The 15208-nt window shown below is 36.1% G+C and overlaps 2 protein-coding genes across 3 annotated transcripts in view; one reads left to right on the forward strand and one right to left on the reverse strand.

Annotated features, from left to right (window-relative positions):
* par-6 (partitioning defective protein 6) overlaps window positions 1–8448 on the reverse strand; it is a 32727-nt gene extending 24279 nt beyond the window's left edge. Inside the window, exons 1-4 of one of the 2 annotated variants that reach the window (XM_074106591.1) lie at window positions 8144–8440; window positions 5515–5740; window positions 573–700; window positions 68–165 (exon numbers count right to left, since the gene is read on the reverse strand). In XM_074106591.1, coding sequence (XP_073962692.1) covers window positions 68–165; window positions 573–700; window positions 5515–5740; window positions 8144–8203 — 512 coding nt within the window. In that variant the 5' untranslated portion in view covers window positions 8204–8440. Of the gene's footprint in view, window positions 1–67; window positions 166–572; window positions 701–5514; window positions 5741–8143 lie in introns of both variants that reach the window. The other variant, XM_074106592.1, reaches the window with a different exon arrangement.
* An 837-nt stretch (window positions 8449–9285) lies between these two features.
* On the forward strand, window positions 9286–10360 carry LOC141441541 (coiled-coil-helix-coiled-coil-helix domain-containing protein 7). The gene is made up of 3 exons (XM_074106308.1): window positions 9286–9479; window positions 9558–9656; window positions 9793–10360. Exons 1-3 carry the CDS (start codon window positions 9429–9431, stop codon window positions 9907–9909), a joined length of 267 nt encoding a protein of 88 aa, XP_073962409.1. The 5' UTR covers window positions 9286–9428; the 3' UTR covers window positions 9910–10360.
* Window positions 10361–15208: the final 4848 nt, after the last annotated feature.

Genomic DNA, 15208 nt, shown 5'->3' on the forward strand with positions numbered 1-15208 from the left:
CTTAAGCTAGGGCCGAAGGGAAGTGGCGGTGTGAAATGAATGTAAAATGAGTTATGTTGTTTATTACCTTATAAAGAATCCTAGGGGTCGATCTGAGCCGTGCTTGAGCAGTTTCACCCTCCGACACGTTTCGGGCACTATGTCCACGTCGATAATAGCCGATACCTGTAAAAGAAATGTATAAATATGCAGTTGATATTGTGTGAGTAGCTGTTGTTTCATTTGATTCCTGTTCCAAATTTAGGTAAATATTATCTTTATTTTTATATGTGCATTATACTTAACTACTTTTTAAAATTAATAAGATATTCACTGTAGTATGTTATTTACAAATAGAACAAGAACTTAAACGTAACCTTATATTTCAGCGTAACATCATAGAATATGGTTTTTGCTTAATTTTAGTAAAAAATAAAAAAAACAAACAAACAAATATCGGTGCATAGGTGGTTTTTCTGGTAAATTTAGACGCCACAAAATAGCCTAGGCCTTCTTAACATTCGCTATCTACAGTTTTTGTTTATCGGCCTCTTTTTTTACTCTCAATATGGTCCTTTAAACCGGATACTAACCATCCGGAAGTCGTGAGGGTTGGATATGGCCAGTCCCTTGTTCTTGGCCGGTGTACCGCTCAGGATTGAGGAGATGAAGTTCCGGTGCCGCATCGTTCCATATCCGTTGAGCTCCTCGAGGCTGTCACCTGAAACCAGATCGAAAGTTGAAGATCAATATATATATAGCATTGGTACCGAACTAAGGGATAATTATCCCAAAAGGGGCAAAAATGTTTCGTGAGGGGTAGCCAGAAAGAGAGGGTATAAGCGGGACCTAAGAATTGCACTGCACTTGTTTCAAGGTGTAAATGACAAATCTTCGAGGTGGGTTGCCTAATGGCGACAGCCGCTGGCAGGGTCGCTATGCGGCGAGGCGGAAATTCCGGGAAGTTTTTAGTGGGTAGGCCAGGGCCTTCTGCTCCGGGAGTCCCACATACCCGTCCCGGTCCCCCGGCTGGACGGAATGCGTAACTGCATTTTCTCCCCGAAAAAAATAGGTGTAAATGACAACTACCTTCTATTTTAACTTTAACTACCTTCAATTAACTTGCTAAGAACAACAGGCTCCAGAATTTTGATTGCAGTGTGGATTAAGTAAGGAAAAATATCAATAAGGTCATTCCTGTTTCGATTTTCGTACGCTCGTTCCATATTATCCGCCCTGAGATAATCACGTCGAAAGGTATAATAGAAGCATTGTGCGTCTACATCGAGTCCCTTATTAGAAGGAAGAAGATACCAAATGAGCCCATAGATAGGTGACAATTAGTGACAAATGATATCCTACTTCCTACTAATATTATAATTGTGAAAGTTTGTGAGTGAGTGAGTATGTTTGTTACTTATTCACGCTGAAACGGCTAAACGGGTTTGGATAAAATTTGGCAAAAAGTTAGTTTATAACCTGGATTAAAACATAGGATACTTTTTATCTCGATGTTCCAACGGGATAGGGATAAAATCTCGAACTAACAACCGCTGGGCTTAAGAGTCATGAAATTTGGTATATAGATAGCTAGACATCTGGAATAACACATAGGCTACTTTTATCCCTAGGGATATATCTCGACACTATTAAAATTTGCATGGGAGTTTTAATTTAATCAATGACCACGATGTAATTTTAGGGAATTCCCACGAGAATTTAATAAAATCCCGGAAATTCAATTCAACTGCTGTATCTAATGATTTACGCGTGCAAAGCAGCGGGTAAACACTAGTTCTTTATATTGGTGTGCATTGATATAAATTATGAATCCCAATTAGGACGCAGAAATGTTGTAAAAAGAAAAAGATTTAGCTGCCACATACTTTATTTGTTGTTTACCATTTTGTACTTACTTGAACAATGTGAAACAGACCCTTTGAATGTATGAATTCAATTAGTTTCTTTTTTAAAATAAAGGATTCCTTTGAGTAATTATTCCGTATTTTTTGGGTCTTGTAGGCTAAATACTTTAACTGTATATCTTGGGAAAGTGCAAACTTTCCACCCTACGGGAGGCAGACTTGCGGGCAACAGCTAGTATCCTATATGTCTATAATTGAAGTACAATTGTGATACTGTGTATCAGGAAATTTCGCAGCCAAGGAATGTCAACAAAGGCATTACTCAACTCACAACGCAGTTGCGTACAACTGGCCAGGTTTCCGAATAAGTGTAGCTGACTAATGGTAACTAGTTACTCAGAAAGGTATAGGTTATTGCGTATAATTTTATAAATGCAAAAGTCAAGTGTTTGTTACTTTTTCACGCTAAAACGGCGGATGGATTCGGGTGTGGATGTAGTGCCACGAAAGTTGAAGTGAATGATTACACACACAGCTACATGCAGAACAGATTGTATAAAAGCACATATCCACAATTAGTACCAATATCTGACACAACAGCGTGCATAAATATCTGATACGACTCTATTTCTAGGGTCAGTAGAATATGTCAGGTATTGCTAATGCAGGTGACTGTAGATATTTGACTAGATATCGGGAATAAACTACTATAAGCTACTTTTTATGCCGATATTACCATAGAATCGGGATTTAAGCATGTAAAATCAAATCCAATCAAATCCTGGCCTGACTTGTTAAGGTTTAATTGTTCGAAAATGGTTAAACTGAGCAAGTGTGTATCGAATATGTATAAATGTCTCTCTCTCTCTCTCTCTCTCTCTCTAAAATCTGTTTACTACGTCGTCATTAACTACTCTCCTCCTGCCTAGGTAATAAATAAAGTAGTAAAGTAACCTTAACGAGTACATGACTAAATATGGCTAAAATGTGTCCACTTCCATAACTCACACATGAATAAAACGATGTTAATTGTCTCAGAACAGAATAGGTATAACGGACAATAGCGAACACAAACAAAAATAAAGGAAAATCCTAACAAAATGTCGGAGATAATGACTGTTCCGGTCTCTAACAATATTATCCACACCCTTATACTACACCATACATACACACGTACACATAATTGAATTACGCCGACGCTTTGTATCCATGACCATGGCACGAGAATAGTATAAATGGTTTGATTTAAAAATAGGCGCAAGTCAAAAGCGGTCAGCGGTCAACATTGATGCCTGCAAAATGCATACCGTTGTCACTGGCAACTTATAACAACTTATAACTTGCTGAAATGCAATGGCTTCGACAGCTTTTAAAGTTTTCAAGGACAATAAAATTATAGTCAGCCATTAGCTTTGTTGGTTATGTTATTGACGAGCCGATAAGAAAGAAAAGAGCGAGATACTCATATGGACGCGTCGCGTGAGACAAGGGTGATTTGTATTTCGTCTCGTTGGTTTTGCTTTATATAATTCGAGTCACCAAACATTTTAAGAAGAATAAGAATTTTTAATATATTGTAACGTAATTCATTGACCTATACGGTTGAATGGCACCAGTATATTACTAATTTTAGCAATTATTAGCTAACGAGTATTATTTACGCAATTTAAACATTTTGGGAGCAAGCAACCAACATTTAATAGACCATAGACCGAGGCATATCTGTCATTCCTTTTTTTTAAATTTTTGACTTTATTCTTGTTAGGAAAGATTGTTCGGTCTTTGTAATTTTTATACCTAACTGCTACTACCGAAACAGTACCGACAAAAATTAAATAAAACCGCTAACATCTTATGACTTGTCGACAATCACGTGTATTGAACCTGCCTTAACGCACCAGTAGATGTGCATTGAGCGACCAACCACCATAACTGTGTCTCTGAAAACCATATATCTTCAATTTAACAGTGGTCCAAGATTTTTTGGTACTGCTTCTTATATGACACTCCTTGTATGTCCAGTATAACTGTGACCCTCAAATGCATAAGGCGTTATACGTAATTATGGTTGTAATAATAGTGGTCAGATTGTTTTGTTCTATTTTGTGCTAGTTGTAGGAATGCGGAAAATGCTGTTTTAGTATTTAAGAAAAAATAAAAAATTGGGAAGTAATATAATTCATGGGTAATAAAATAAATTAATTTCGTAATATCATTTATAATTTTTAGGGTTCTATACCTATAAAGGATCACTCCATTGATCGTCTGTCTGTTTATCAAGCAAGATTTTTTGTCCCAGAAACGCGTGGAAGTACAAAAGTTGAAATTAATATCAAACACTCAAGTCTGTAATCCTTTGTAGCTTTCTCTCGTGATCAAAAATTACGATCTTCCGTTTTTCATAGAATTACTATGAAATACAAAGTTATCTTTGGCTTGCTTTTAATGTATACGGAGCCCTGGTGCGCAAGGTCCAACTCGCACTTGGCAGCTAGCTTGCTAATATTTTGTTAATAAACAATTGTTTGAAAAATCAACAATCTTTTTTTTCCAAGGGGATAAAAAAACTGAAAATCTTAACTGAATACTCTTAATGAGTAGGTACATTTTATGTTTGCTACTCATACCCATTACCCATACCTACCTAGCCGTACCAACAAGCGTCAAATACAAGTATTATCTCTTTCAATAATCTTATTATATGCTAATGAACTTCCTTTTGAAGTAAACATGCCCTACTGTTTTCTATAGACTTCACCCGTCATCGCTTATATAAAAGGACATAGTTGAATATAATTATAATTGGCATGCTATCCTTAATTATAAATTTATAATGGCTCATTAAAGTGTACACCTACTTTGATTTAATCACTTGGTTTATTAGCTATAAATTAAAATAGACGGATCTTGTGATTGTGAAATTCGATTTTTTTTTTATAGCTGCAGGTGATTGCAAGCCTGAATATTAATTTCACAGGTTCCTGAAAAAGAGGATCTTGACAGACTGATGACCAGACAGGGCCGTCTTTAATCTTGATCGATGTTTTGCGAGGAACATGTTTCTAATGAACCAATAGAAACGCCATTTACCTATCCTCGCACAGAACATCTCTTCTCTAGTGGAAACAGCTGAGAAGAGTGAGGCGAGGTAAATGAAGCATTTCTATTGGTTCACGAAAAACACATTCATCGCAACACATCTTCGCTCGCACATCTCTGGTGGAAACGGAGCCTGAGTCCGGCACGGGATCTTGGCTTATCGCCAAAAATATTTTCCCGAAAGATTATTTTCCCAATAATGGTGGTCTTATGGATGAACGCTTTTTTTTCTGAAGCTGTAAACTGTTCAGAGGCCTTATTGTCAAACAAATTTGGAAACACATTCGTTTTCATCACTTCCTTCTGTCACATGGCATAAGACGAGGGTAGAAAGAACTGGTGAATGCGATTGCAAACATCAGCATGTTTGACAGACAATACCGCCTCAGGTTCCTGTAGAACCCTATAGGTTAGGTTAAGTTAGATACCTATCTTGAAGTACTTAGTTAGAAAAATAATGTTTGTCAATATAAAACAGTTGGGAAATGATTCATAAGAAAAATATTGTTGGCAACAAATTAGAAAGCCGTCCAGGAGTTCAGGGATCTTGGTAAGTCTGCACTGGACCTACCTTTCCTCTGTATGATGACCCTGAGAAGCGGCCGTGCAGTGAGCAGTGCCCTCGCCAGGTTATCATCATTGTTGATTGGGAGCAGATCCCCGTCCCTCGGGTCCGTGTATGAGATGAGGAAGGTCACATCGTGCAGCCGGTGCAGCTTCTCAATCAGGGCTTTGAAGTCCTCGTACTTGAGCTTTTCCGTCCGGACGAGGGAGAACCGACGGAATTCTGCGTCAAACTGAAATATAATATTGACTTTACTTTTTTAAAAGCTTTTATTTAACTTGAAATGTATCTTGTATGTATCTATGTACATATGTGACTATGTGCGCGTAAAATCTTGCAAGTTAAATTTGACCCACTTCTAGTAGTCAGATTGTCTTGAAATTTGGCATACTTATGTAAATTGCGTAACAATACAATAATATGGTAGTGACATTCTGGTAGTCCGGCCAGGATCGTCTCCGCAGGACGGAACTCTTCAACGGTTAATGGCATGGACTTGAAATTTGGTATGCAAATGTAGTTTGGGTGACAATGCAAGTTGTCAGAAAGTACAGACAATAAAAAAAAAACTTTTATTAAAAATGAAATTTTTACCAAAAACTTTTAATAGATTTATGAATTGACCTTATCTTTAGCGGGATAGAGATTTATAGGTCCTAAATTTAGATTGAATGATGATTGATTGAAACTTGTTTTCACGTAAAAAAACCGCATCGAAATCAGTTCATCCATTTAAGAGCTATGATGCCACAGGTAGACAAATATTGGCGTCAAACTTATAAGAACACACCCTGTATAAAATGACAATGCACTAATTATTATCAAGGAGTTTACCATGCTTTTTCAGTCTCTCTATTCTGTAAATATCTATGTTTGCCATTAGATTATAGCAAGCATGCTAGCTTATCTTATAAGCCTTCATTATCAGACAAGTTGCTTAACTGTACTTTTACTATCAGATAGTTGAAAAGCTAACAAGAAACTGGCCATGTGAGAATAGAACTGACACACAAAAGGCTCCATACTGCAGTGCCAGATTTTTTTTTATGGGAACCCTTTACCATAGGCTGGATTCCTAAAAATATATAATTAGTCAGTCAGTTAGTTTAAAAAATATATCAGACACATATTCTTCTTTTGCCAATTAAACAAAAAATTTTGGACATACCATATTTCTTACCCTATTGTGTTGTTAACTCGTGGAATGCCCTCCTTGAACTTGTGATAAGTACACCTTCACTGAACAGTTTAAAAATAGACTAGACAAACACTTAAAGACTAAAAACACAAGTGCAGTGATATACACGCATCAGCACTAAGAGCTGCTAGTGTATTATTTCAATGATAATAATAATAATATAGCTGGTTTACATCTAGTGAATTCGATCCTGGGATTTTTAGTATGGATGAATGGATTCTCTATTTACATCACACCTACATATGCTTTTTGCTAAGTGACTTCACCGGCCCTCACTCTTGAACTTTGATGCGCTTTGATAATCAAAAAAAAATTTGCATCCAATATTTTCTGATAATCTAACTGATGGACTAAAAAGATTTTTTAACAAGGAACCCTTATTGTTTCGCCATGTCTGTCCGTCTGTCTGTCTGCGGTTAAGCTCAGAGACCGTTAGTACTAGAAAGCTGTAATATGGCATGAATATACATACCAGATGCTGACAGTGGTAAAATAATTTTTATTTTTATAGGGTATGTCACATACACATAGTGGAGTTTTTTTTTCGAGTTAACCCTATAGTGTGGGGTATGTTGGATAGTAGAGATGTGCCGATCACGACTTGGCCGACTAGCAACTAGCCGATTAGTCGGTTGCCAAGACAATTGTACAGCACACATATGTAGATATTATATTTTATTGACAAAATTCCTTAAAGCCTTATAAACATACAGTCACAAGCATTTGTTGTGTAGACACACATACACATTATATTAACCCCTCATATGTGGAAACCAAAAATAGTACTGTATTCTAGTCTCATCTGTTTTGATAAGAACAAATTCTGCTGATTGAAATAAAAAAGAAAAAGATAGCCTTAAATTTGGCATGGATCAAGTTGGATATTGTCTGAGATATATTGGGGGAATGTGTGTTGTAATATACATCTTCTTTCTTTGGTGCTTTGTCTGGGAATACCTTTTTTTAATTCATCCATGCTTCAGTGACTATGCTTATATTATATGAGAAGTTTAACTGCCTATTTCAGTATCAACAAAACGAATTACAATGCAAATAAGGAATACAATTAATGTGAGATAATTATCTCCTTATGTTAATTTGAATGTAATGTAAAAACAGCTAGGTCAAATACTGTACATGTAAAAGCAGATCAAAAAGTGAATGTATTGTTTAAATAAGTAGCTTTGAGCTGTCCATATAGTAAATAAATGCTATTTAAATGATAACTGATTACAGAGTACGTGTTTTTCATTCAACCGACTCGTAATTATACAATTTATCTTGATTCACCTTGGTAACCACTGCCTACGAACATTCCTGTACTCATCATCACCCAACACTACAATAAATCAACTACTCATTGCCCTAACAAAATAAATTAGGCCTCTAAGATAACATGACTCACTTAATTCGAAGGAAAATTAGAAATTAACTTACTTTAGTTTTGACTTCAACATTTTGACTGTCTATCCGAGCGGCGATTTTGTTCTTCGACATCACGCTAGCATTTAATACACTACTTATATAAAACCATCAAAATATTTAGGCACTTCATTTAGCAATATAGCATTGTTAAGTATAAAAGTTTTTATTAAATTAATTAGACGATTATTGCTTTTACAAAAAGGCTGTTATTCGACTCTCGCTCGCGTCGCAATTTTAGCTAGTTTTCAACAGCAACATTTCTACGAGATTAGTAATAGCTTGATATGCAAAGACGTCATTGGCTGACTTTGCGCTCAATCTCATTTTTATTGGCGAATTCACATGGTAATAGAAAACTAACGTTTGATAGGTGTCAAGTTGTTTAAGTCCATTATTTCCCTGCTGTAATATAGAAATAAGAATACAAAGGCGGCAGCATGCATGCAGCACTTCACATTTGCATCGTCGTGCTAGTGCAGACTAGTCTCAGACGAAGAACAAAAGGGGAATAGATGGAATCAGAAATAGTATCATTTTATTTGCTTATTAAGTTTTTCACTTTTCATGCATTTTCTATGATATCATTTTTTTTTTTTACTAAATGACCCGTCTATCCGTCCATTGCTTGTAACTTTTTTCCATCGAAATAGAGGTGCGGCCACATACAGTCGCTCGACGCTTGTTTCCATTCCAAATTTCCAACGTGAAATCTGGACACGTGACATATAGCGTCAAAGCTAAAAATGTTGAGCTTTTGGTTGAGCTTTATCGCTGGAAAAAAAACATCTTCAATTTCGGAAAAACACTGTTACTTTTCATTCACTCCAATTTCTTTTAATTGTACAGTCACCATCACCAATATCTGACACAACAAGCGTGCATAAATATCTGATACGACTCTATTTCTAGGGCCGGAAGGACGTGTCAGATATTTTGCACGCTCTGCTGTGGCAGATATTAATCCTGGTGACTGTACCACTACCTCGCTCGACCATAGAGGGCTTTGAAAATCGAAGTTCGTATCGTACCACCCCTTTCACTCTCGTATTAAATTGTATAAGTGTCAGAGGAACGGAACGACACGAACTTCGATTTTCAAATTTCGTAGTAGCCCCGCAGGCAGATACAAGAAAAAAGTTACAAGAATAGGGTGAGGGCACACAAGTGACAGATGGCCTGAATCAACCAACAGAGCTACGTAAAATACAATTTCGCTTTGGCGTAAATATTTTTTGGAATATTAATACTTTATACTCGTGTTGTAAAAATAAACATAAGTAAAGGTATTAAATTAAAAATGACGAAACTTGTTAATACTAAAGCCGCACGAATGAATCCCTGCTTGAAGGTTTGTTAAAATTACGAAAAATAAACAAACATGTTGCCCTCAAATTGAAAAAATAAATTATGTAATTTTACATTTCAGGAGCAAGATCAATCTTATGAATGTCTAAATAAACATGGATTTGATCATAAGAAATGTGAAGCTTATTTTGATAATTACAACACTTGTAAGAAATTTTGGGTAAGTTTTGGTTATAAACAGTTCAATACAGCAACAAATAATATAATAATAATAATAATATATAGGCAACAAATCAGCTTGATTTTGAGCACTTGCTCATTGCAATTTTGTATTTTAAATACTTATTTTTCTTTAGGGAAAGGTGTACAGTGACCGCAAAGCGAAAGGCGTGCATCCCTTCCTGCCAGAAGTTGAAGAAAGGGACAAAATCAAGTCAGATTACATGAAAACAGTGAAAGACTCAATATCTTAATAATTAATAGAAATAGTCGTTTTGGATGTTAGCCATGGGAAAAGTAATATTTTTGGACTGCAATATACATTTAGATCTTGTTAGTGTGAGAGCTTGTGTTCATTTATTTATTACAAAGGTTTAAATTGTGATTCTTACTGCCAACGTAATATTTAATAGTCTGTATAACTATTTGTTGCATTCATTTCTGATCTTTACTAATATAATACATGTAAAAGTGATTTTGTTTGTTTGTTATGCTTTCACTGTTGAACTGATTGCCATTAAATTTTGCACACATCCTATTAGAAAACCAGAATAAATAATAGGATACCATTTATCCAAATAATTGAGTTATTCCTGAACAAATTCTTTACTAACTCACAGCATGGGCTAGTACATTATAGAATAACCATGGCTCAAAAGTGTAAATAAAATGTTTATTATTCTATTAAATATTTATGCCATTTTTTTTTTTTTTTTGAGTTTGTGTCCCTTTAAACAGGCAATTCATTATGACATTCACTAGAGTTTACCCGCAGCTTTGCACCTGTAAACTATTTGATCTGATAGTTACAATTAAAACTCCGGGACTTTACAAAATTCCCCTGGGAATTCCCAAAATTTACATCATGGTCTTCATTGAGGTCTTGTTAAGAACAACTCTCCAAAATTTCAAGACTAAACCCAGCAGTTGAAATTTCGTGATCTTATTCCTATCCCGTGGGAATATCAGAATAAAAAGTAGCCTATGTGTTATTCCAGACATCCAGCTACCTACATTCCAAATTTCATGAGTCTTAGCCAAGCGATTGCTATTTCGAGATTTTATCCCTGTCCCGTGGGAATATCGGGATAAAAAGTATCCTGTTTTAATGCAGGTTATAAACTAACTTTTTGACAAATTTTATCCCAATCCACCCAGCCGTTTCAGCATGATTCACGCTGAACAACAAACACACTCACAAACTTTCGCATTTATAATATTAGAAGGTGATAAGCATGACTCCATAGCAGGCACCAGACTGTGTTTTCTAAATTCTAACGCACATAGGTACTTAATCACTCCTGACACAATCTTAAGTATATAATTTGATGGAGTTGGATAAAACTTTGTGAAGTAACAAGATCTAGGGTGGTATTAAACAATGTACTGTGAGTATACAGTTTTATAAATTTATATACTAAATTTCAAATCAATCCCACCACTGATTTAAATATATCCAAGACTTAATACTATGGTCTGTCCACGGTCTGTCCCATAATTCGAGATACTAAAATGACGTTTCATGTGTTACCTGTTTTTTGCGTCTCATAAATAGTAATGTGCCGTAACCGGTTATCACCGAAAGATATTGTAGGTACCTATGATAGCAAATTACTCATTAATTAATAAATACAAACATTGTTAGGTAAGGCAAAGCAGGTACAATAGGTAAGGTACAGTCTGCCTATTTTTTAAACTATGCTTTTGGAGAACTACTGCGCAAGCCCTCTTATACTAAGAGGAAGCCTGTGCCCAGCAGAGGGACGTATAAAGGCGTATGTTGATCAAGGTAGTTGCTCTGCTATACAAACCATTGGATTTCAAATTCACTATTGATTAAATATTTCGCATGGTAGACAGGGTAATAAAACAAACAGCCTTGTTATTGTATTATATTTATTTGATCGTGAACACGGCCGCTGCGTGGCGAGAAGCGTGTCTTGTAAACTGCACTAGCGGGCTACAGAATTAACCATATTGGCACTAATAAACTGCACCAATTCTCAGACAGCAAGGCGTCAAACATCGTATCACATGTAATGGTAGTGAGTAATGTTTCGCCATCGTATTTTGTCGTAAAAGTTCGTATTTATTTATAAGCAAGCTTTCTCAACTAGACTGGTCAACGAAAGCTGTCCACGAGAAAGCGCGGCAAATTAAAAAAAAAAGAGGCTGACAACACTTGCTGTACACTGATTAAACGATGTTGATACTTAGTTAGATATTATTTAAAATTTCTATTTTTGGACTCTTCAAGGTGCATCAAAATTCATGTAGTAATGTGTGAAACTTGATGAAGCACTTTAGGAGCCTTGGGAAATTTAATGAGTTCCCATTTACGTGCAGTCCAGATACATCAATTTTTGGACCATTTTGACCAGATTGGCATTGAATATGTCCTCCAAAATTTTAATTCTAACATAATCTTATAAAATTTGCATTTTGACGATGGTAGGAGGTTGAATTAAACAAAAAATAATTTATTTAAGTAGAAGGTTCTTATAGTAGAAGTATCAAAATTATATAAGCCGGGCTAGAATGAAAATATGTCAATTTTGACAGTTTTAAAAATGATACCAGATTAAAGTTTTGTAAAAAATGCGTGGACAACTCGCTGGTCAGTCTAGTTTACTGATAACTGAAGCTAGTTGAGAAATAGGGGGAAAGCAGTCAGGCGGTTTGTGACACTGGAACAAAATAATTGCAATTTTCTTGCAATACATGTGACAAGGGGGAGGAGGGGGGCTAAAAATGGTCAAGATTGGTGTGACGTACTTTAGCTAGTAAGATTTGAGAAGCTCGTAAGTTAGCTCCTCAACCATGATGATTTACAGTATATCTACATCTTAAATTATGAAAATTGTTGCAATTTATTAGTCTCCGAGTGTATATCTATCACATCGAAATGAAGGCATATCGGGAAGAACCTGTTTCATACAACTCTTACGCGTGCATCATATGTGATACATAGATTAATTAGTAACATTTATTAACTATTCATAGTTTCGTTAAATTATATTTATTACAGGACGTATACCGTGCTAATATCGTAAACTCATTAAAGATAATGACTGTCTATATCCCGTAACAAGTATAATTAAACAGATTTATTAGTGTTGTTTACACTCAGCGGCACAAAATTTGGCCCACTCTGCATACAAAATTACCTATTATTGCATACATTTGAGGACCAGGTTTTTTGCCAATCAGTATATTTTTAACTAGATAGATAGCGTATCGCTTTATATGCGATAGCAAACGTGCATGACTGTTGAGGACTAGCATGAGAAAACAGATTAAATTTTGCGTTTGTTTGAGGAAAAAAAACTGGCCAATTATATATATAATACTCAGAGCTGCTTAGCTCTTTAAATCACATCTCTAATACAACGAAGTAATTCGTCACTACTTTTAGAAAAGCTCGTATATCAAAAACTTTACGAACATTATTTTAAGAATTAATTTTATTCACGTACTGATTAGAGATACGACATTTTTTCAAAGTACTGGCGAAATTAAGATTAAATAACTAGGTCATTGGCCAACGAATGGGTTATGTATGACGTCGTTGTAATAGAGGTGAGATTAGGTAAAGTTGCCATCAGATAATTCGGAGCTGCCGAGGTGGTCTAAAAAATCGAAAAATGCAATCTATTCTCAAGACATTAGAGTTCATGTTTCGATATTTTTGATCACCTTGGCCGCTCCGAATTATCTGATGGCGATTGTACATAGGATAGATAGCTATTTAGGTAAAAGAGGATGGTTACCCTGCATACTCAAGTTCTCCAATATCTTACAACTGGAGTCAGACAGCAAAAACAAAAAACAAATATAGAACATACTAGAAGTTTTCATATAAAATTATAGCCATATTAAAACGTTCGGCCTCGGCCACGATCCACTATGCTCTTACGCTATGCTCACGCATCCCACAGCAGTCACTTCTAAGCCAGTGACACGTATACGTGTCACAGACGTAATACATTCCGGTGCCAGTGACACAGCGTCTGTGACTTTTTAGTTCTTACTCCTATGCCAATGGCACGCATGTCGTGTCAAAATAATTCGTACCTCCTAAAGGCTGGCATAGCGTAAGGGCTTAGCGGAACGTTGCCGGAGCCGAACGCGATTCACTAAGCTTTTACGCCAGGCATAGCGCATAGCCCACAGCAGTCACAAATACGTGTCACTGGCATAGGAGTAAGAACTAAAAAGTCACAGACGTTGTGTCACTGGGGCTGAACGTGTTAAAGCATTTTAAATTAAAAAAAAATCAAGTCACTAAATGAGGGTCCCTGTGACATGCCAGTTGGCGCTCATATCGTCAGGTACGTTTGACAACTTTGACATTTGTGTCACATTTGTGATTGTATACAAAATGAGCCAATCGCCAGCAAGACTGAAACGTCAAACGTCACGATACTAACGCCATCTAGCGATATAGCCTGTCAAGAAGCCCTCATTGCCTCAGTTATTTTTAAAAATTAAAATAAGAAGCCTCTTTGAGATGGTAGGGTTGCTATTTTATTTTAATCCCTACTAGTATTTTACTTCTAACGATAATCTCATTAGGTACTTGGCGGTCGTGTGTCAAATGAACAAGTTTGAGGTGTGAAAAATCAGTTAATCTCTTTCTTAGTAATTTAAATGGAAAAACACGCGCTGAGTTTTATACTTGCCTATATTGATTATACGACCAGTACAGTCTGTATCAATATCACTGTCAGAAATCATGTATTTTTTTTAGAAAAGATCGTATCATCGACATGTAAACTAAAATGAACCTTAAAGTGCACCGTTTGAAGTTCGTATTGTATTGTAAAACCATTGCTTTTGAGATACGACTTTTTATAAAAGTAGTAAGGACTGAGGACATTGGCAATATCGGTTTTAACTTTGACTTTGACAAGTTCGTAAGTGACATTCGGTGGGTCTATCTCGGGGAGCCTCTGCCGTCCTTGTCTATATTTTTTTGATAAGTACGGCAAATGCTGACTGCGACAGGGTTCTACCGTGTCATGCACAAGCTTGGCAAGGTATACCAAAAATGACTAAGGGGCTGTTTCACCATGTGATGCCGTCTCTATTTGTTTTGTTCGAATAGACGGAGACGGCATCACATTTAACCGTCGGTTAACGCTAATCAATGGATGGTGAAACAGCCCCTTAGTGTCGCACTGCACTAATTATTTTTATCACATTAAGTTGTGAGTGCAAAATGTATTTTGACGTTTTATGACATGCAAATTAAATTCTAAGAGCGCTTTCACAATATCCGGTCCGATATCGGTGTTGTACGCTGATTCAATATCGTGGAAAGTAAACATACGAACTATCTAGTGTTTTTTTTAATGTCCCACGTCTAATGTCGTCTCCGTGTTTGGACTGAAGGTATCCAAAAATAAGGTATCGCAAATTTTGTGCTTTGAAGGGGGAGCCCTTTAACTGTCACACTTTTATGTATGAAACTCGGAAATAATACGTTTGTATGAAAATCACCAGATCCCCCATGTAATTCATGTATGATCCTTATAGGGTTTCGATCAGTGC

The sequence above is a fragment of the Choristoneura fumiferana genome, chromosome 24, assembly GCF_025370935.1.
Source record: "Choristoneura fumiferana chromosome 24, NRCan_CFum_1, whole genome shotgun sequence".
NCBI classification, from domain to species: domain Eukaryota; kingdom Metazoa; phylum Arthropoda; class Insecta; order Lepidoptera; family Tortricidae; genus Choristoneura; species Choristoneura fumiferana.

Excerpts from the sequence above, each read along its gene's own strand:
- LOC141441541 (XM_074106308.1), top strand. The coding sequence starts at position 9,429 with ATGACGAAACTTGTTAATACTAAAGCCGCACGAATGAATCCCTGCTTG. Across the intron at positions 9,480-9,557 it reads GAATGAATCCCTGCTTGAAG|GAGCAAGATCAATCTTATGA; the intron begins GTTTGTTAAAAT and ends TTTACATTTCAG. Across the intron at positions 9,657-9,792 it reads ACACTTGTAAGAAATTTTGG|GGAAAGGTGTACAGTGACCG; the intron begins GTAAGTTTTGGT and ends ATTTTTCTTTAG.